The sequence below is a fragment of the Phaethon aethereus genome, assembly GCF_964289735.1.
Source record: "Phaethon aethereus genome assembly, chromosome: 5".
Classification (NCBI taxonomy): Eukaryota; Metazoa; Chordata; class Aves; order Phaethontiformes; family Phaethontidae; genus Phaethon; species Phaethon aethereus.
Window position 1 is genome coordinate 20,895,588 of NC_138579.1, and position 23,213 is coordinate 20,918,800.

Genomic DNA, 23,213 nt, shown 5'->3' on the forward strand with positions numbered 1-23,213 from the left:
CATACCGTTGAGGGATTTTTCAAGACAATTCCCTCTGCCGAGGACATAGTGCATATATCTTAAAGCTGCTTACAATATGTCAAAGACAGTGTTTGTCACAAGGTTTGACTTGTTTCTTCTGTGTGTATAGACTCTTTACGTAATATCATTCTGTATTTTTCAAACTCATCATATTTGTACTAAGTATTTATTATCATCACCACTCTACTATATTGTCCCTTCCTTCATCACACAATATTTACTCTTTGCACTGTACAGTATTCATAGTTCCATGGAGCTTTTTGTGACTTTCTTTGCTGAAGCATTTAATTCATCCTATGCACAAGTTTGATTTTGTACACTGAATGAGACAGGAAATACGTCAGAAAAGATTGTAAGTGAGAATTTAATTAGACTGTACAAATATAGGTAGCTTTCAGCCTGGGGTTTCTCAACATATTAGAATGTGGGATTGTGAAAGCTTGTTTATGAAAAAAGTTTAGCAAAGTCAATGAAGTTAGAGGAATCTCCTAAATATTTTCAGACAATGATCTGAATCACATAACAGTTGAAATTCCACTATAAATGAGTAAGGAACTTACAGTTGCCTAATACAAGATCTGTAGGACTTAGTCATGGATATAATCAGTATTAGTAGTCATCATTTACATGGATTAGTGACTGAAAGAGATTAGAAGGTAAACCTTCTCAAAGGGTACAGTTATTTCATTAGAGCTGAAGGATCTTCAAACCAGGCACTTGAGCTCCTTTCCAGTTTTTGGAAGGGTTTATAGTAGTTAAAACTTTTCCTTGAGTGTGGGGTTTTTTTGTGTGTTTTGTTTTTTTTTTTTAAGTGTTCCTTTCCAGTTTATTTTTCATTTTGCTTTATCTTTTCTCTGGCTGTTGTTTTGTTGTTTTCTCTATGGCTCTTCTGTTGCTTCTGCACTCTGTTTCTGGCCATTCCTGAATACACGGTATTTATTAAATGGGCCATTGGTCTGACTCAGTACTTAAGCTCCTACATGGAACTTTGTGGGATTGGAACAATCTAATTACAGATAGAGCTGATGTGAAATAATGTAATGAGGATCTAAGCATAAAATTGGTATTTTCAGTAATTTACAGTGGTCAGATCTAAATGAATTCTTCAGTTTTTGCTCTAAATCCAGGTTGCTAGAATAGTGCAGCAACAAGATTTTTCCAAACTTTTCTTAGAATGGCTACATGTATTTTTTTGTAAGCATTAATAACAACACAGCCTCAAGCAGATATCAGGAAATAATAAAAACTGTGAAGTACCAAACCCATCATCTTCTGTTAAGTAGTTTTGAGAAGCCTTACTACTGATATTGTTAGTCATAATAGAGAATATTAGATCAGGACAGTTTTAGAATGTCAGTTTTTAATTCTGTGTCACTTAGATTTGATTTCTGGAGAACTTTAAAACATTCTACATTCTTTAAAATTGCATAAGTGAATATTGAAAAATAGCTCTTTATTTTTTTTTTCTTAGGTGGAAAAGAAGTAACAAACAAGGAGGAATTAAAAGTCATTCAGTGGGCATCATGGACCTGTGTTTCTGGCCTTGAAGTTAATGGAATCTGGCCCAAATATTCAGATATAAATGATATTAACTCTGTGGATGCAAATTTTATTGGGCAAGTTATGGTTACAGCTGATGATTATGGAATAGTAAAGCTCTTTCGATACCCATGTCTAAGAAAAGGTAGTACCTTTAAGTTCAATTATAAATGTATATTTTTGAATTTTGGTTATTCAAGAAAAAGGTTTTAGAAAACTGTCTTTTTGAAAATTATATAAATGGCCAATATTTATTCTTAGAAGTTTAGTTTGAACTCAAAGGTAAGAAACAGCAATAGGCTGATGTACTGACTACTGTATTATTAACACTATTTTATTAACGTTTTGAATAGGATAGGCAAAAGTTTTACATATGTTTCATTTTGTAAAATAGTTTGAGGGTTTTTTTCATAGAATTTCATGAAGTGATGCAATATCTAGCCTTTTATGAGAGAGATACATATCTTTAAGTATTTCACCTTGGTCTTCAAGTAGTTTTCTTCCTTCCTCTGGATCCATGATGATTATTGGGGCTAGGAGCTAGAACAAAAGACTTTGCTAAATGAATAGAGTCAATAAGTGAGCAGCACCCTGGTCCTGTAATCAGAGTATGCCACTGTATGTTATTTGAAGTTTAAAAACTTTTCCAACACATTTTTCCTCAAAATTTTGCTAATAATAAGGACAAATCTCATGTGAAATTTTTAAAACTGAAGTCTAAAGCAAGGTATATAATTTTCAAGTTTGCTGTTGAGGACTGAGTGAACAGGGGGGAGGTATCTGTCTTTTTAGATGAGAAAGGCTTCATTTTTTCAGAGCTGTTTGAAGAACTCCATTCTAGACACCAAGTTACAAATTAGCAGTAGCAGAGATCTCTGTCTCATCATCTCTCATGATGATGATCAGAGAAGGCCTGTGAAATGTTACCCAGCTTTTAAGAAGAGTCCACTAAAACTAGAAAGTTTGCCTAGGGACTAGATCATATCTCTTAAGTTTTGAAAGGGAAAGAAAAAGTCATAGAATCATAGAATACCAGGTTGGAAGGGACCTCAAGGATCATCTCATCCAACCTTTCTTGGCAAAAGCACAGTCTAGACGAGGTGGCCCAGCACCCTGTCTAGCCAAATTTTGAAAGTGTCCAATGTTGGGGAATCTACCACTTCCCTGGGGAGATTATTCCAATGGTTGATTGTTCTCATTGTTAAAAATTTTCCTCTTGTGTCCAGTCGGAATCTCCCCAGGGGTAATTTGCACCCATTACCCCTTGTCTTTTCCATGTGACTCCTTGTAAAAAAGGAGTCTCCATCTTGGTTTTAGCCACCCTTTAAATATTGGAACATGGTGATAAAGTCTCCTGTAAGCCTTCTTTTCTCAAGGCTGGACAAACCCAGTTTTCTCAGCCTTCCCTCATATGGAAGGCTTCCCAGTCCTTTGATCATCTTTACGGCCCCTCTCTGGACCCTCTCCAGCATGTCCACATCTTTTTTGTATAGCAGGGACTGAAACTGAACACAGCATTCCAGGTGTGGCCTGACAAGCACTGAGTAGACTGGGGTAATGACGACTTTATATCTGCTGCTGATGCCCTTGTTGATGCAGCCCAGCATCCTGTTGGCTTGCTTTGTGGCAGCGGCACACTGTTCACTCATATTGAGCTTGTTGTTCACCAGGACCTCCAGGTCCCTTTCCACAGAGATGCTCCTCAGGTGGTTACGTCCCAGCCTGTGCTGCTCTCCTGGCTTCTATCTTCCCACATGCAAGACCTTACATTTATCCTTGTTGAACTTGTTAACTCACTCTTCCAGCCTATCCAGGTCTTCCTGCAGCGTGACTCTCCTGAAGTGTCCACTTCCCCACTCAGTTTGATATCACTGGCAATCTTCATCAGGGTACATTTGATCCTGTAATCCAGATCACTTATGAAGTTATCAAACAGCCAAATATCGATCCCTGGGAGACCCTACTTGTGACAGGTTGTCAGTTTGAAAAGGAGCTATTTACCACCACCCTCTGGGTGCAGCCTGGCAGCGCGTCACACCGTTGTATCATTGCAGTTTGTCACATTGCATATTTAACACCAGCTACAACCGCATGACCTTCATGATGGGTCTTAGGATATGTCTTCAGGCAAGATGTGCTTGAAGAAATATTTTTTTTTAAATGACTGTATTCCTCCATAGTTTTCGCAACTCTTTTTGTAAGACTTGATATTAAAAAGCATTTCATTTCATTCTTCCAGTTTGGTTTTTAAACTGATAAGGCTTTTATTGGTACCTGAAGTAATCCAAAAATACGTTCTTGAAAACAGTCTTCTGTCCATTTGAAGGAGACTGAATTTGTTCCTTTTTGTCTCCTATTTTGCACTAGAATTATAAAACCAATAAAAGGCACAAGAATCTGTATAATGGCGTGCTGTTAGGAACTTCTTTTTAGTAACTGATACGATGATTCTGTTGTCATTATGTAGGAGTCAGTGAAAACGTTAACTTGATGTAGTTATACTACTACCACTATTACTACTACTAAAGGTGTGAGAATATGAATTGCTAGAAGTGCTTAGCACTCTGATTGCACAAACAGTGGGAACCAGTGCTATGAGCACACATATGGGGGTGTTTTCACAGATCTAAATATCTGTGTTAAACATCATTTAATATTTAAATAATTGCATCTTCTCAATGTAGAAATAATGATTGTCAAAATCTTCATTTGTAAAAAATAAAATAAAATAAATGCAGTAAAATTTAAAAAAATTTTTCTTTAACATACCTCATGCAGCACTATTGTATGTCTTCTCTCTTTGTGCTTGACTTGTTATAAAATTTGTCTTAAAGACAGATTAAAATTTGTGAATGTTGCAAAAAGTTGCTGGTATTAATTAAAATACCACTAGTAATTAGATTAATTAAACTATTACTTTTTACAGTAGTTCCTTGATATGTTTTCCTAATATATTGTAATATATTGAACATATTTCCACATATTCCACATATATTGAAAGAGGCTTTTGTTCTTGTTCTAGGAGCAAAGTTTAAAAAATATCTTGGTCATTCTGCTCACGTGACAAATGTCAGGTGGTCACACGATCACCAGTGGGTCGTTTCCATTGGGGGAGCTGATCATTCTGTCTTTCAGTGGAGATTTGTCCCTGATAGGAAGTTGAAGGATTCCCTTCATATAGCACCCCAAGGTAAGTAACTTGTTGGAAAATAAAAAAAAAAAGGGGGAGGCTGAAAGAGAAGTCAAATTCTTTGGTGGCAGTATAGAAATAAATATTCAGAATTGTCAGTCTGCATGAAATTGTTGTTTTTTAAACTTTGCAGCTGCCTTAGGTACCTAATAGTGTTGCCTAATGCTTGCCTGTACACTGTATACTCAGTCTAGCAAGACTGAAAAATACTTGCCACTGTGTTCCCTGTGCAAAGAAAAAATTTTAAAATTTGGATCATAGATATGAACTTATGAATTCTATACATATCATCTTTTACTAAATTGACAACAACTGGATGCCCAGAAGTCACTGGAAAAAAAAAAAAAAGGATATACTCATTTGATTAAAATTTTGAAGTATTTAGGTGATAATTTAATTATCGTAACGGATTTTTTTTTTTAAAGTAGACTATAGGTGTTTAGTATTTGGAAAAAAATGTAGATCATGTTTCCACCAGTGACTAATACAGCAATTACTCTTATGACTGAGTTTCCCAAAATCAAACAATTAACTGAGTGACTCACTTGGAAATTCCTAAAGGAATTTAGAGAGTCCTTTGGGAAAATAAGTAGACAGCATTACAATGAAACATGTGGTTTCACCTTTCAATGGCTAAGATCACATGAAGATGTATCAGCGTGGACACAGCTAATAGGTAAATGAATGATGATTCAGTGCTGGCCTTGACAGTGCCAGATGCAGAAAGAAGCAATAGTCCTCTTCATCTCTTTGATGAAGCCTCCAGAAAGCCTTTAACTAGTTTGATCCTTCATGGTATGAATTAATTTTCAACTTATCATTTCCCATGACGCAAATTTCTCATTAGCTACTGCTTTCCAAGATAGAATTTCTATATGTTGTGTAGTTTAGATTCCTTATTGCTGTATATATAACCTTACTTCTGGCTATCTGACAGTATGTGCAACATACATCTTTTTTTTTCACAGAATCGATAATTGTCCTGTTAGTGGCTTTTCTAACTGTGTGATCTGCTACCTTTATTGGTAGTGATATTGTTTTTCTCTAGATCACTGATAAAAATGTTAAAGTGTAGCTCCAAGCATTGCTCTTTATTTCGTATTTCCAGAAACAATTCTGAGTGCTTATTCTGTCTTTGTAACTACATTTTGAGATCTTTTAAAAACCATTTGATTTCCAGACTGATTTTGTGTCTGGCTTCTTATTCAAAAAATGTGCAACATTCAGTCAAAGGTTGCAGAGAGACCCAAATATATTATCATTTATCAGCCAGGACATTCTCTTCAGTTTCTGTTGGAATGAAACTCTGTGCTACAACATTATCTGGCTTTTCCTGCATGTAAATAGAAACATTAAATGACTACTCTTTTTCTCCACAGTCACCGAAAATTTTACCACTTCTTTCCCATATATGATTTTTTTTTTTCATAATGTACCTGAAGAATTGCTACTTATATCAATGGCTCACCTAACCATAAGTTTCTCTTTGGATCCCTTTACTTGTCTTTTTAGTTTTCTGCAAGTCTTAGTTTCTGCTTTATACTCATTAATTCATTCTCTTCTTTCTTCCTTTCCTCCTGACAATGTTGATGAAATTATTTTAATGAATGAAAACTAACTCACTTCCAAAAACAAACAAAAAAAATTACAGAATCATAGAATGGGTTGGGTTGTAAGGGACCTTTAAAGGTCATCTAGTCCAACCACCCTGGAGTGAGCAGGGACATTTTCAATTAGGTAAGGTTGTTCAGAGTCCTGTCCAACCAATCTAGTCTAAATCTACTCTCTTCTAGTTTAAAACCATTAACCCTTGTCCTGTTGCAACAGGCCTTGCTAAAAATACTGTCCCCATCTTTCTTATAAGCCCCCTTTAAGTACTGGCAGGCTGCAATAAGGTCTCTCCGGAGCCTTCTCTTCTCCAGGCTGAACAACCCCAACTCTCAGCCTGTCCGCATAGGAGAGGTGTTCCAGCCCTCTAATCATTTTTGTGGCCTCCTCTGGACCCACTCCAACAGCTGTGCTGAGGGCTCCAGAGCTGGACGCGGTACTCAGGGTGGGGTTTCACCAGAGCAGAGTAGAGGGACAGAATCACCTCCCTTGACCTGCTGGCCACGCTTCTTTGGTTGCAGCCCAGGATACAGCACATTGCCAGCTCACGTCCAGTTTTTCAGCCACCAGCACCCCCAAGTCCTCCTTGGCAGAGCTGCTCTTGATCCCTTCATCCCCCAGCCTGTATTGATACTGGGGTTTGCTGTGACCCAGGTGCAGGACCCTGCACTTGACCTTGTTGAACCTCATGAGGTTCACACGAGCCCATTCCTCAAGCTTGTCCAGGTCCTTCTGGATGGCATCCTGTCCCTCAGGCATGCCAACCACACTACTCAGCTTGGTGTTGTCTGGAAATTTGCTGAGGGTGCTCTTGATCCCGCTGTCTATGTCACTGATGAAGATATTAAAGAGTACTGATCCCAGTATGGACCCCTGAGGGACACCGCTCATCACCAATCTCCATCTGGGCATTGAGCCATTGAGCGCTACCCTCTGGATGTGATGATCCAACCAGTTCCTCATGCACTGAACAGTCCACCCATCAAATCCATCTCTCTCCAATTTAGAGAGAAGGATCTTTTGGGGGACCATGTCAAAGGCCTTACAGAAGTCTAGATAGATGACATCTGTAGCTCTTCACTTGTCCACTGATTATCATACTTAGAAGTTGGCTTATTTCTACTGTATCAGCAGAATTAATCCTGTAGCCTGTCAGTTACTAGCAGTTTATGTTGTAGTTAATATAAATATTGATTATCAAATCAGAAACAGTAAGCAGTTACTTTAAACACTTTCTGGTTTGTAATTGAGATTGCTTCATTTTCTGTTTCTGTTTTCTTGGTGGCAGAGAGTCTGGTTGATTCTAATAGTGATGAATCAGATTCAGATCAGTCTGATGTTCCAGAGCTGGACTCTGAAATTGAACAAGAGACACAGATCACCTATCGTCGACAGGTAAAGATTTTAGTTTTAATGGCAGTTGGAATGCTTCCCACAATTTAAGTTGATCTTTTATGAAGACCTGTTGGAATCTGAAAACTGGGGAGACTGAGACCTGAGCAGGAACTGACCAAAACCTTTAGAATCATTATCATCTGATACATTCAAAATGTTAAGATACAATAGAGAAAAAACATTAGTACATGTATTTCTAGCAAGTTCTATTAGGGTTTTGGTTGTAATTTAAAATGAAGTTACACTATAGAATTACCAGCTACAGTTACTGGAGATTTTTTTCAGTGATATCAATATAACATTTTTGTGGGTGATAACTGTGGCTATGTTCTCAGAAACATGCTTTTCTTATGAATCTCTTAATTTATAAGCGTTCTCTTTCTCAAAGGTTTACAAAGAAGATCTACCTCAACTTAAAGAGCAATGCAAAGAAAAGAGAAAAAGTGCAGCTTCTAAGAGACGAGAGCGAGCTCCAGGGAACAGTATAAGATTACATTTTGTTCATGGGTATGAAAACTAGGATTCTTTAAAATATACAAGCAGGCTGTACTAACTAATTTTGTGGTTTGTAGACTGGTGTTCATAATTTAATAATCTGATGAAAAACATTTAGGTCGGTTGCTTTGTGATTTACTGTTTTTATTTATTTCTGTAAAAAGAAGTTTACACTAAATTAATAGAAAGCTTTTGTGCCAAGCTAGACTAATTCTGAACATGAATTCTGAAGTGAATTTGCACTGAAACTTTAGCTGGTACTTACTCTTTGAATAGGTGACTAAATATAATATTTGGCTATCACCCATATTTTTTAGTATCTGGAGAGTAATTGTTCTCTTTGGTGTATTATTTTGGAAGCTACAACAGAAACTTGGTGTCGTTGAAGATGATTGGGTTTGATACTAAGTAGTGTTTCTATCAGTGTTGTATTAAAAAAAAAAAAGTATAAACTGCTCGTCTGTACCTAATCTGAAACAATTTACACATTCCTCTTAGTTTAGGAATTAAATTTAATTCTTAACAGGTCTTGTAAGTGTGTTTAAAATTCAGTTTCATTCTCTTTTTGGTGCTAATTTGAGTAATAAATTGACTTTCAGGTGCATCCTTGAAATCTTAAGATTTCATCCTTAGGATTGGTAGTCTCCCACAACTCTTCATAAGTGAAGACTTTTTCATCAGGACAAAGATGTGGTGTTTTAAAGCAAACTGGCAGTAGGTGTTACTACATTAGAATAATGATCAGAAATATAAATTCCCTTGATATAAAGCAAAACCAAAGCCTTTATTAAGTTAAGGCATTAGAAATCAGGTAATACTGTGTTTTCCTTCCAAAAGATACCTTTTTGCAGGAATACAGCTTATATTTAGAGATATCTAAATGCACAAGACAAGTTACCGATACTGTCTATCTTTATAATGACACACAAACAGTTTTAGAAGGGCTCCACATGGCATGCTTAATTAATTGGATGAGAAGAGTTAATCTTCAACTCAGCAATTTTGTCTGTAAAAGAGATGGAGTCTGAGAAATAGCTTTGGAAATAATGACAAGCGTGAAGCGTGGTACAGAGTTGTTTTTTTATTTCTCTTTTTGACACTCCAGAATTCTCAGTTGAAGATTTTTATATCTGTGTAGAAAATGCATTAAGGTGTGTAGCTCTATGTAGTCTTTAGAATTTGGTCTAAGAATCAGACCAAATGATCCTGAAGATGATGTAGCACAAGCAAGGGCCCTGGATCTTTGGGATTATTGTTATTTCCTTCACAACAGAAGTGAAGCTTGACCAGAATATCCAGGAATGACCAGAAGTAGCATGTCCAGTTGAGTTCTGTCTGGTTACCCAATGGGCATCAAGGAAACTAATGAAGAATCCATGCTGAACAACAGATTTTTCTCAATGTCCAGGCTGTTAACTTTAAAGTGACCCACATCCAAGTGAGTAATAGGCATATTCTCTGATTCAGGAAGTCTGCTTTGCTTCATCTTTCTTTAGCAGCAATGGAAATGTCTTGGATGTTCCTTGAAAGTGTAAAGAAGTGGTGCTTTTTTGAACTAGGGGAATAGGAAGCTCTTTTTCTTTGTTTTTGAGCACGTTGGTTTTGTGTTTTGAATTTGTCAACTGCTTTGAAAGATGAACTTCTTAAAATCTCTTCATATCCTCTAAGAAATCTTTTAAACCTCTGGTTACTTCCTATTTTGGAAGGGGATGAAATCAATAATGCTAAGTATGTGAGCCAGCCACTGACTAATACAGTTGAGAGGAAGAGACTAATACAAATGATCAGAAACATGTTATTGAAGTGGTGTACTACTTTTGGCATCTTTTTGATTATTCCTGTATTTTCTTTCTGCCATGACTTTGACAGTGGTGTTGGTTCAGAGACACAAAAAGGATACACCTTTACAGATATTCAGAGGAACCCCTTTCTCAGACTCAATGCTTGTAATACTTTCTTTTTGCTGGCAGAGAATAAGGATGCAAATATAATACTTATGTCCTGTATTCTTTCAAAGATACGCTGCTGATCTTACAAGATTTTTATGTTTTTTTTAATATTCAGAGGATGTAAGCAAAATCTAGTTTGAGTTTTGAGATATCCATTGAACTCGCATTACAAGATGAAATTTGGTTATGGTTTCAAGATGACATGAGATTTCTCATGCTCTTAAATGAGTCTTATGACACCTTGCATGGATTCCTACCAAAGGGCTACAAAGAACATCTGAAGGGAGTAAGCTATGAGTGTGTCCTGTTAAGAAAACACTATTGCCATGCAAAAATATTCTTTAAAAAAAATAAATCCCTACCTTTGTGATAAAGACTCTGACCTCAGCCATGTTTATTTTGACATTTCGTTCTTCTGGACATTTTTGGGGGACGGTTGCACTACATTCAGAAATTTCCCATATATACTTCGAAGAGTAATATACAAATTTTGAAACACTTAGAGCATCAGACAAACTACGGACATTGACTTTTTTCGCAGCGAGTTCACTACTTTTGAAGTTGCCCCTTAGTTGGATGTAGATGTGTAACTTGCAACTGTGGGTAGGATACAGCTTCAGCTTAAAGAATTAACAGTTTTGTGCCTAAAAGTAGGTGGCTTTATATGTATATCTAAACTTCCATCAGAGTCAATAGAGATCCAGTTGGTAGTCAGTGGAGCATCAGTGATTTGGCTCAAGTAAAACTGAATGATGTCTGGCTCGTCAGGTGAGTAGCCCTGCAGGTTCCATTGACAACATTGACTAGAACGCTGTTGACTAAAATATACGTGTTAATATATCTAACAGACATGTGAACACCTATGTTTACATGTCTTAATCGCAAACTGGATCCAGTCCCTGCTCTTCATGACCTTGGTAATGGCAAATTTTTTTTCCTATGTAGCACTGAGGGAGCTATCTTCTCTTCTGAAAGTTGTTGTCATATTAACTTGAATCAGTCCTGGATCAATGGTTTGATTAGCTGTTGCTGAAGACCACTTGAAAACATCAGCTACTGCAGAATGCAGTGTTATGTTGATTGTGTCTTGTTATGTATTATCTAGTAGCTATGATGCAGAGCTTGCTTTTGTTAGTTTTTAGTCTCTAGTTGCTAATCAAGATGCCTTTTATATTACCTCTGTGGTTTGTTTTCTGCATGCAAAGAAATTGTTTCTCATTGTGCTTTTTCTGAGATTAGCTAATAAGTGAGTTCTAAATTGCTGTAATAATATGGAGATGTAAGTATTTTGGAACTGTGTAGTATGTTCTCAGGGAATGATATTTTACACTGAAACACACTTCTTTTTCATCTCTGCTTGGACTGTCTAACCCCATCGCTTTATCCTTCTGGTGAGAAGAACCTGTATAGTCAGGGAGTTAGTAAACTGGCATGTGGGAAAGACAAGATGTGTTTAAGTGGGATACAAAATGCCTTTCTTTGCACTGCTTGATATTTTGGCAAAATGTGTTTTATTTTAATTGCAAACAACTGTTTGTAAAACAATTTTTGTTTTATAACTGGAGGAAGTGAACTAAAATCCAAACTTCTGATGATAAAAAGTTATAGATACAAGTAATAAGAACTATTTTTCTGTATCCTAGATACATTTTGGATGTTTTGGGTAGTCCTGTGATATATGGCATTAACATACTCAGTTTCACTATGCTTAACATAGGGTAAATAGGCAATTGTTACAACAAGAGCTGAGAAAATTCTGAATTTCTGGATTGCTTGGTAGAAGTATCTGAGACCCTTTTGCTGTCTCAGTGCTTTTTACTTTTACAGGTGGCTGCTAAGCTTAGAAGGAATTGCTCAATGTCCAGTATTTCTAAAGCATTATTTCTTTCAGCATGAGTATTTTCATAGCTGCTTTTTAAAATATTCTCATTTAGGGTGCATATTCAGCATTTTTTTAATTATTCTGTGCTTGCAAAGGAAATCCAGTATTTTTAACAGAGTACAGTGCAGAGTGAGGCAAAGGAAAATGACATCTGAGCAGCAATAAGTCCGGATATCTTCTTTGGCACTGTGCCTTTTATAATCCCTGCCCCTCGCTGAATGTTGTCATGTCCTTAAACTGTTGATGTTGCATACTGTGATAGGTTATTTTTGTTTCCTTTCTTCATAGTTACTGTAGGTCATTGTATATTATGTTCCTTTAAAAACTAGTGGCTGGACATCAAAGAAGGGTGCAGCCACGCAGGGCAAAGCAGGCTGCACTTTGGGTCAGGCAGAAATTGGCTTCAAAACATTTGAACATGTTCAGACTAACATGTTGTTAGTGAAGGATCTGGGTGGAGGGAGAGCAAAGCATGACTGAAGAGTCTGCACCTGTGTTGTGAGCCTAAAATGTTGGTCACTTTGAGAAGAGCAGGGAGCAGACATACAGCTGAGCCTCAGACCTAATGGAAAGAGATTTTTCTAGAGACCTTGAAGGGACAGTAACTCAGGAGACACTGAAAAGTTGCTGGACTGGGACCAAACCTGAAGTTAAGACCCTGCCTGTGAGTACCAGTCTGAAGAGTGGGTAGGCAGGAGATGTAGATAAAAGCTTTTGTTTCTGTGGTATCACAGTTTTTGCTTGTTTAAGAAGTTCACTTTGCTTGTTTGTGATCTGGTGAGACCCAGCTTAGGACTTCTCGGTATCACAGACAATGCAGAAGTGGGAGGAGTGGCTGGTACAGCAGATGGCTGTGCTGCCATTGAGAGGGACCTGGGCAGGTTGGAGAACTGGGCAGGGAGAAATCTCATGAACTTCAAAAAGGGGAAATGCAGCGTTCTGCGTCTGGGGAGGAATGGACCTGGACCATCTGCTGGTCTGTTTAAAAACTTTGTGAGATTATTTTAGTAATTTTTCTCTAATCTCATATGATCTGACGTAACTACCATTGCATGTAGTGTAGGTGACCCAACAGAAACACAGTGTATTCAAACCTGCTCCAGATATGTGCTGTAGTGTTTTCCAGTAATGCACAGGTCTAGTATTTGTGAACATGGATCAATGGCTGGAGTTTTCAGAATAGCATTCATTAAGCTAAGTTGGTCAACTGCCTTAAATATTCGTTACTTGACCGGTGCATACGTTTGCACCACGTACGCAAGGAAAGCTACACATAATTTTATGACTTTTCTAACTGGACTGCATAATTTCTGTGTCATTTAAACCTTTTAAGTGTCTCATATGCAGTAATTGTCTTAATGCTATCCCATTCATTTTGGGTATGACACTTATTGGTATGTGCACAGATGCGTCTTTGTCTTAGTGATAATTTAAAGACCTGCTGATCATCTTCAAGGCTTTTTTTTCCCCAACTAGAAGTTGGATGTAAAAATACTTATATAGAGCCTTATGATCCCTAAATAAAGATAATTCATGGCCAATGCAAACGCATTCAAGTGTTCCCTTCAATTTAGATTCCCTTCCTGTAAATTTACCTGTATATTTAGAAATGTAACCAGAATTTGCCTGCATCTTTGTAAAATAATTAAAAAGTTGATTTAGTGCAGATCTGTAAGAACAGGAGGAATAGAAAGAAGTTAGCTGGGGAATTAATAGCATAGAAACAGGATGTGTCAGGAACATATGGAGTATTGTTTATATCAGAAGAAAGGAAGGAAGGAATTTAAGTTATACATTTTTAAATATCTCCATTGACTGCCAAGGATAGTGTTATTAAAACCACTCATTTAAAATTTATTTGTTTGTTTAATGTTTTTTAGATTTCTGAGACTTCTTAAATTATTTCTGAAAGTAGGACCCTAGCCTTTTTGAAAATGCCACCTTTGTTTTTTATGGGGTACTGTATCTTCATCACACCTAGGAAGAAATGTGTAGACTGTGACACCGCATACAGACCTCAGTTGGGAATTGGCCTATTCATGCCAGTTGATGTATCAATACAGAAAGGAAACAGGTTTTCCTTCAAAAAAGCAGCTGATCTGGAAGAAAATGTATGCATTTGTTTTCTGTTATCAGGTTTCCAGAAACTTTTGTTTTTATGATATCTGTGTTGTCCACATTGTTGTGGAAACTTTTGTGGCCTGATTTTTGAGCAATAAGAAATAGAAAATGTCCAAAGTATTTGTTTTGGCTATTTCATTTAATTACATGTTGCATGCCTGAATTCTCCATGTGGTCTGGAAAAACTACTAGCTATTACTTCCTCTTCTAAACTAGTTGTGGAGAGTAACTATTAAATAGCATCCACTTTAATGCTAGTAGTACTGATGTCTGAATAGTGAATTAAATTGATAAATTGGTGTTCCTTTGGAAAAATATTTGAATAATCTTGAAACACCAAAACAGTAATTGGTAAGTAATCTGAGTTTTCACATGTGCAAAATGCATCTTGCATAATTTTATCTCAAAGCTACAGTACATACAGTTATGACCTTGATGAACAAACTTTTTTTCTTTAATTAGTTACAGAGGTTACGACTGTCGAAGCAATTTATTTTACACTCAGACGGGTGAAATTGTATACCATGTTGCAGCAGTGGGAGTGGTGTACAATCGACAGCAGAACACACAGCGCTTTTATCTAGGTCATGATGATGACATTCTTTGCCTTGCTATTCATCCCTTAAAAGACTATGTGGCAACAGGCCAGGTAGGATGCGTGCTTATCTGCAATAAGAATCTGAAGTTGTTACTACTGAATTTAGAAAAGCCTATTTTGGAGTAAGGAAGTCCCGTCTACATTTATTCAGGTGAAGGACTGCCTTTCTATTGCAGATGAAATCATGTTAAAAACCTTCAGCATAAGGTTTTTTTCCCAGTTCTTTATATTAATTCTGATAAGAGTATTTAGTCGATAGCTTTTTTGAACCTCTTTTTTATTCAGGAATAGATTTATATTTTTCATTCAGCATTATGTTGATTCTTCATGATTACAAGTGGAGGAAATGTGCAATTAAAATATATTTTTTTAGTATCTTAGTTTTGAAGTTAGCTATCTTAGTACGACATTCATGTATTATTGCATAACATGAAGTTAGCAGTTATTACATTCTGGCATTTCAGTTTCATGCATTACGTTTTTGGTTATCACCTATAACCAAACTATTTACTGTTTGTACATGCAACACAGGTATGGATGTTGCTAAAGTATTTATAACAGCTCATTTTATCTTTCACCAAACAGTAATTTTAGGTCATTTTTTTTTTCACTCATGTTTCCTGACAAACGTCTCTTCCCATAAATGTTTATGCACCAGGGCTTGAAGATTTAATTTGATATTTCAGGAGTTTTTAATTATTATCATTATCGTTCTCGTTGTTACTATTATTATCATCATTATTATGTAAATTGGAGAACATGTAAACTGAAATTTTTAATAGAAATAAACTTTTGCTTATAATGCCCTTAATTTGTGTAAAAATGTTTGAGATTAACATAAATTTGCAGGTCAGTTTGGAGATTAAAGGCTTAAATGTGAGAATTGATTCTCTTTAATTTTGGAGTAGTAAAGACTGTGAATAAAAATGTGCCTGGATTTACTGTGTTTTAAAATACCTTATGCTGTCAACAGAAAGATACACTCCGTTATATACTGTTTTATATATACGCATTATGTACTGTTGTATACTACATTACCTGCAGAAATTAGGTAATGCAGTAATCAAATTCCCCATGCAACACTGGTTCAGATTTTCATGATAGTTTATGTTATGAAAGGCTTTGCAAACATCACATATTAATTTTGTGGCAAAACCAGAAATAGATGCTAGTTTTCTTGAGTCCTACCCCGGTCTTAAACACAGGAGAGTGTTCTTCTGGTTTTGCAGCCCTTTTTTGTGTACTGAGATGCAAAACCTTTGGAATAGCAAATAACCTTGTAAATATTGATTAATAATGCTTGTACACAGTTGAAAAGAATAAGCTATATTCCATTTCTTACCAAGTTCTACTTACCTGCATTAGTGCCATTCTAGTGGAGGTTACTCCACTGCATTAGAATCTGACTTGTAGGCACCTGTAACGATACTGGAAAGCAAGAGAAATCACCTTGATTTCTTAAACATGAAGTAGCTTACATATGAGCAACAAAAATAACCTTTTCTTTTTATACGAGGAATGATTGATAGACGATTGATGGAATAAATATGCCACAGTGCAATCAATGAAGGGCTTTCCCCTCCTACATCCATCCACACAAGAGGACTGTATTGTAAGGCTAGTTAATTGAGATTAATGTGCCTAAATTCTTTGGAGGGAAGAAAAAGTGAGCTGGGGAGTGGTATTTGTGAAGCAGGAGAAGGAATAGTTGCTAGACAGACAGAAGTAATATTAGGAAAATTTTATCACTGTAAATTTTTTCAAATTTTTTTTAAGTTATTTGTCAATATTATACTTTTAAACAACTGTGTGAAGTAACTGAGAAATTTTTAAAATGGTTATAAATATGTATACTTTCAGGTTGGTCGAGATTCCTCAGTACATATTTGGGATACAGAAACAATAAAACCACTCTCGGTATTAAAGGGCTATCACCAGTACGGTGTTTGTGCTGTTGATTTTTCAGGTAATAAGTATTTATTTATATACAGTATTCCTTTTCTGTATGAAAATACAAGCTAATAAGTTCTAATGAGCAATTAGAAATTCCTTTACACTGATGATTTTCTATTAAAAATAATCTCCAGTGATCAATGTGAAATCAGAGAGGCTGTCTTAAAGTGATCATTCATTAAAAAGAGCTCCTGTGGAGTCTTGCACATCAGGAAATGCAAAAACAGGTTCTTTGCTGTTTTAATAGCTGAGTTGATAGCTTTGGAATTTCTTTTGGTTGTATGAGGCAGGTGCACAGATCTTGAGTATTGTGTCTGCATTACAACTGTGTAAGCAAATTTTTGAGCAAATTGCACTTTTTTTTTTTTTTTAATCCTGCAAACCAATTGGGTAGCACACTGATAAATTTAGAAAGTCTCATATGGAGTTACGGGCAGAAACCCAGCCTCTCTCTCCACTTTATACTGACATAAGAGACCATCAGTTAAATCTTTTGAGATTTTTGCACCCCATTGAATCCCTGTACCAGTGTTAATTTTCCTCCTTTTCCACTGACTTCTAATCATTCTTTAATGGTTTGGGTTCTCTAACCTCATAGCGAAGATGCGTGATCACAAAGATGAGTACTTTGGGGTCTTTGATGCTTCTTATCTTTCTTTGGTTCTCCTTTTTCAAGACGTGAAACTAATTTCCTAAATCCTGGCATGGATGCATAGCAATTACAAAGAAGGATACATGTCAGACAGTTGTTGATCACAAGTGAGCACAAATAACTTCTTTTGTGGAGGTCAATGTGGGATATGTGTAAGAGCTTCTCAAAGACTTCACGCTGTTACTGAGTTTAAGGATGTTTCATAAACTTCCTGGTATTGCTTCAGTGCTTTCCTGTTTAGAAATGAACAGGGATTTTCAGAGTGAACAGAACATTCTCACAGTACAACCTGTGATGAAGGTTTTTGTGCAACTGTGTCAGCAACTAGCTGAACAAAGGATTTGATGCAATTTTTAGACAGGGTAAAGTCCTTAAAGTCCTAAACTCCATCTAACTGAGCACTCAAGTTTAAAAGCAAGGAGACAACAGATGTGCCTCTAAGCACACATCATATGATTATTTACCTGTTTGTACATTCTTATAATATCTGTGAAGTTATAACATTCTTTAATATTGTTTCTTATTATTGCAACATAATGTTATCTATCTACTCTCTTAATCATAAACTTATTTTTCTAGCGGATGGGAAACGGTTGGCTTCTGTTGGAATAGATGACAATCACACTGTTGTACTCTGGGATTGGAAGAAAGGAGAAAAGCTTTCAGGAGTAAGGTAGGAATTTAACTTTGTTTTATGATTTGTACCTAGGTTTACTCTCAAATGACAATAAGCAAATTATATTCATTAAAGAATTATTATTCCCTAATAAATAGCAGTTTCTATCACTTAAGTGACACAGGTGATAACATTTAGCACAGCCTTAAAACATTCTTTGGAAGAAAAAAATGAAGCCCTGAGAGTCAACAAGAATTATTACAGTGACAGCTCAACTGGTGAAGAAAGAAGACATACAAGACAAAGCTTGTTTACTATTATTTGATGTGTTCTGAAAGAATTTCTTTAAAACTCACTCCATGCAATTTTGTTGTCCCTTGCAGAGATGGTGATGTATGCTCTGCTTTTCAGGTCTTTTTCATCAGAGGTCATCTATTTCTTGGGATGGTAGTTTGCAGTTGTTTTGCTCAGTTCTCTTTTCTCCAAGGTTCTTTCCTTTTCCTTTCTGAGTCCTGAGCACCCTGATCAAACTTTGAGGGTAGCTCTGCTTTGAACAGGAAGTTGGACTAAATAACCTCCAAAGGTTAAATACTTCGGAAGTTTCTTTGACTCTGCACGTATTATTTCATATATGTTTATTAGAGTTTTAATCTACAAGATAGAATCTTATTTCTAATGTTGAATAATGTTTTTGACTTTGTTGTTTCTAAGGATCTATTGCTTTAAGGAGACCAGTAATGTGAGTGGGTTTTCCCCCACTGTCTGGATTCAGTATGTATACTCTAAATATTTTTCTAGGTAGGTTTGAAAGGGATTTATTATTCTCTGCATATACAATTTAAAAGTGTCAACTTCTTTTTTATCCAGCAAGTTCATTATTGCTCTTCAATGACATTTACTCTAACTTTCTTTTTAAATACGCTGAGTTCCTTATCCAATGAGGAATGAAAATCCTGAATAGATGATGGAAATAAAGAAGAGTACTCCATTCCCAGTACTCCATTATTTGTCAGAAGCCCAGTTAGCTTCGCTTCTCTGTAGGTAGTGGTTTGGGCCATTCATTTATCTGCCTTTCACATGATTTTTTTTCTTTTTTTTTTTTTTTAAATCCCCCTATTTTCTGAATGGACCAATCTCACTTAATTTTTTTTTTAATCAAACTTTAACCAGTTTACACTGGATTTAGTTTCTGGAGTGTTTTTCCTCCTACCTACTCAGAGGAATTGAATACAATTTTTGAGAGTAGCATCTATAGTTTGCAGATTACAGTGGGAGTATGGAAAGAAACTGGCTCATTTAGTGGTCTGAAAATGATAGGCAGTAAAAGATCGTTGCCACTCTTGAACAGGGAGCAAAAATTAGGGATCAGAGGCTTTACTGCATTATAAAGAAAAAAACCTGCTAGTCAGCATTTCCTTCCTTGCATAGATAGCAAACATAGTTGAAAGTGTTTTTTTCAGACTATAGGACTGAAGCAACGCATTGGTTTTAGAGAAGCATAGTAAGAAATCTGAAACGCACGACAGGTTTTAATGTTTATAGAAACAACTGAAATTTCCATTTACAATTAATATAGCAGCATATGTTTTATTCTAACAAGAAAAATCAGTTAAAAGGTAGATGAGAATAGCAGTTTATTTTCAAAATTACAGACTTTTAAATAAGATAGACAACTTTACGCCTTTAAGTTTCATTATGAGTTGTCAGAGGTGGTCTAATTGCCATATACCTAAACTTAATGCAAATACATATTCTTTTGCAAAGAACATGCCACCTAGTAGATTTCTGAAATAACATAATCACTCACCGGCTTTGGAAACTGAAGGGTAATGAAAACACAACAGGGCTCAGTATGTTAGTTCTTTGGCTTTCTTCCTCCTCATAATAAATGACTGTTAATGATTTAGAAGTAAGTGTTAGCAAGATAGAGACGGTATACATCAGGGGAAAACAAAACAAAAAAACCAAAACGTATTTAAAAATATGATACTTATATTTTCATTTAAAATATTTTGCTTTGCATTTCAGGGGAAGCAAAGATAAGATTTTTGTTGTTAAGATTAATCCTTATATGCCTGATAAATTGATTACAGTTGGAATTAAACACATGAAATTCTGGCGTAGAGCAGGTAAGGAAACTTTTCAGAATCACAGTATTTTCTGTTACTTACAGTATAAATATGGCGTCTCTTACAGTACGTTTCATGCATTAAAGCAAATGTTTTCTCTGTATATCTCTCTAACTTAGCTTTGCCCTAGTAGGAATAACGTTAATTGGCATTGTGGCAGTAGTGGGAATTCTATTTAAGATCAATTTACCATGGAGCTAGAGCTACACAAGTAGAAAGGACTCTGGCTTTCCTACTGTTGATTTGTATATCTAATAATAATATAGCACATCTGAAAATGTTACAGAGCTGCTCTAAAATCATAAAACAGTTTTTGGAAGAAGGACCTTCAGAACATGTATGTTATAAAGAGGCACAAGTATAAATAAGATTAAGGTTATAAAAGTCCACGTACAAAAATTCAAAGTACTTGAAGAGGATACATGTGCCAGCTGAGACCTGTTTGTTTAGGTACCTTCGTTGAACTTGACAATTGAAAACCAAGATAAAGCAGCTTGCTTTATCTGCTTGAAAAATTTTTGAAGAGTGAAAAATCCGTTCACTGATATTGATGTGAACTTCATTGTTTCAGACTTCAAAACGTATATAAAGATGTATGTGCTATAGAAGACTAGCTTATCTGCTAAGAATATTCTAATTATTCATGCAGAATTTATGCACATCAACTCAGATAAGTCCTTGATAAAGATGAATTGTGAAGAGAAAAGTCTGTGATGAAAAAAATGACACTAGTTTTCTCAGTTCTGGTTCCAACAGAAATTAATCAAGATTGTCTGAGAGCAAGCTGTTGAAGTCTATATAAATTATTAATTTTAACAATTGTGCTTGCTGTCTATCGGAAGAACAAAGTGTGTCAGAATATTTATTGAATTAATTACTGTAAGTTCTTTAGAAAGAAATCTTAATTATGATAAAAGCCTGGAGGTGATGATTTTGAATAAAGAAATGAAATTGTTTAAAATGCCTTTTTTCTTTCTGGTGTTGCTCAGTCAGCAGGAATCAAATTTCTCTAATGCTACAGCCCATCTGTGCGAAACTGCAATGGAACACTAGCAAGGTAGTCACTGTGAAACACACTTAGCAGTGTTAATGTCAGGAGTAGAGTATCAGTGCACCTTAACAAATGCCAAGTCTCTGAAATCTGTACTAGAGCAGGTGCACTCGATGTGAGAAGTGACACCAAAGTATAAGCTTTGGACTAAACTTTCATCAGTGCCAAGTGATGGCAAATTGGTTCAGAGACCTTCCCTCTGCCTCTGTAAGTACGAGAACAGCATGAAGTATCAGATCTCGAGGGGCTTCTCTGTTGTACCGCATGAAGTTTCCCTGAGGATTGTGAAAAGATGAATCTGACTTTCTAGCCAAAGTTACTATGTGTTATACCTGTCAAATGATTTTAGATGCAGTATTTTAAAGAATTTAAAAATTTATATAGCTGTAATTTCTATTATCCAGAGGTCAATATAGCAAACCTCTAAAAATTAGAAAGCCTGTCACTGAAAACATATCATGAAAAGGATGGGATGTCAAGTGAAACATATTTTTTTTTCTTTCAAATTAGTTTCGTTAGGAATTTCTAGGAACTGTGTGGTAGATGTTAAGTTGTTTTTTTTTTAGGTGTGAATTTACAAATGCACTTTGTTTTATGTCTGTGTGGGTATATGTACATATTCAAATCTGGATTCAAGTATTAAGTGATATTAAGTGATATGGTTTTTTTTCTTGAAAGATGCCAAATAGTACAAAAGTATTATTTTGTGAGAACCCTTCTCAGGCTCAATTTTTTGGGGAGCATGGGTAAACCCAAAGAAAAGGACTTTATGCTCTGGGTAAGGTAGTTTTTGGAAAATAATTCTAAGCAAAAATCTAATAAATTGTTTTTGGTTTGAACCAGGTGGAGGACTTATTGGGAGAAAGGGCTGCATAGGTGCATTGGGAAGAACTGATACAATGATGTGTGCAGTATATGGCTGGACTGAAGAGATGGCATTCTCTGGAACTTCCACGGGGGATGTGTGTATTTGGAGAGATGTGTTTCTCATAAAAACTGTCAAAGCACATGATGGTCCTGTGTTCAGCATGCACGCATTGGAAAAAGTAAATAAACTGCTCATTGTTTTTTGATGTCTGGACAAAAAACTCTATGAAGTAAGGCCTCTCCCAAACTCATGAATCCATGGCTTTATTTCCATTACAGAAAAATCGTATGAGGTCCAGATTCAAAATGGTGTTTTATGCATGTGTCTAATTCTTAGGTGGCATGTGGTTTCTCAAACCCTTGTGTTCCAGTGACATTTATTCAATAATTTTCATGACCTCTTACTAAAGATATAATAGTAACTTATGATAAGTAAAAGTTCTTTTTGATTTAAGCATGCGTAAGTTTAATGGAATATGTGAGCTTGTGAGAGAGGAGGAAGGTCGTACCCTTACTATTTGGTGCTGTAATTACCATGTACTAGTAGAAGCATTCAGACTGTAGATCCCTAAGTACTGTCTCTGGATTCCTAACTTCTTTTGACTGAGGAAAGCCTTTAAGCATGTGTTTAAATGTGAATGGGAATTCCAGTTAGATTACTTGTATGTTTGAAGTTATGTATATGTTTGTGTTTTGGTAGGTTAGACCAAGTTACTCCACCTTCTAATAGTTGAGTTGCAGTATAGTAGCTTTGGACAAAGCACGTTATTCATGTTGCAAGACCTAAGTTCTCCAAAGGAAAGTAGTAATGATTTCAGTATTAAGTATACCTGTTGCTTCATTAAATAGCTGTAAATAATTTTTGAAGACAAATGGCACAAATAGGCATATATTTGAACAATTTAAATACTAACCAAATTCTGTGAGTGGTACTAAGCTTGACTTGCAGTAATGAGGTGAAATGCCAAAGTGCTATTGAGGCTAAATATAAAGAAAAACACATCAGCATGTCAGTTAAATTTATTTTTCTAGTACGGTAGAAACTTATTTGTTAGAACTTTTAAATCCAGCTTGTGTACAGAAACTGTACTGAACTTTGCCTTTTTCAGGAGGAGAATTCAATCGTTTTGTTGCTCCTGATCTCTTA

General features: G+C 35.8%; 1 protein-coding gene across 2 annotated transcripts in view; it reads left to right on the forward strand.

The window, feature by feature from the left end:
- Positions 1 to 23,213, forward strand: part of EML5 (EMAP like 5) — a gene marked incomplete at both ends in the record, with an annotated part of 113,375 nt that overhangs the window by 48,010 nt on the left and 42,152 nt on the right. For both annotated transcript variants that reach the window (XM_082000541.1, XM_082000542.1), the window contains 9 exons: positions 1,493 to 1,705; positions 4,583 to 4,750; positions 7,647 to 7,753; positions 8,142 to 8,260; positions 14,663 to 14,849; positions 16,659 to 16,764; positions 17,983 to 18,076; positions 20,048 to 20,148; positions 22,043 to 22,245. In XM_082000541.1, coding sequence (XP_081856667.1) covers positions 1,493 to 1,705; positions 4,583 to 4,750; positions 7,647 to 7,753; positions 8,142 to 8,260; positions 14,663 to 14,849; positions 16,659 to 16,764; positions 17,983 to 18,076; positions 20,048 to 20,148; positions 22,043 to 22,245 — 1,298 coding nt within the window. The remainder of the gene's footprint in view (positions 1 to 1,492; positions 1,706 to 4,582; positions 4,751 to 7,646; positions 7,754 to 8,141; positions 8,261 to 14,662; positions 14,850 to 16,658; positions 16,765 to 17,982; positions 18,077 to 20,047; positions 20,149 to 22,042; positions 22,246 to 23,213) is intronic.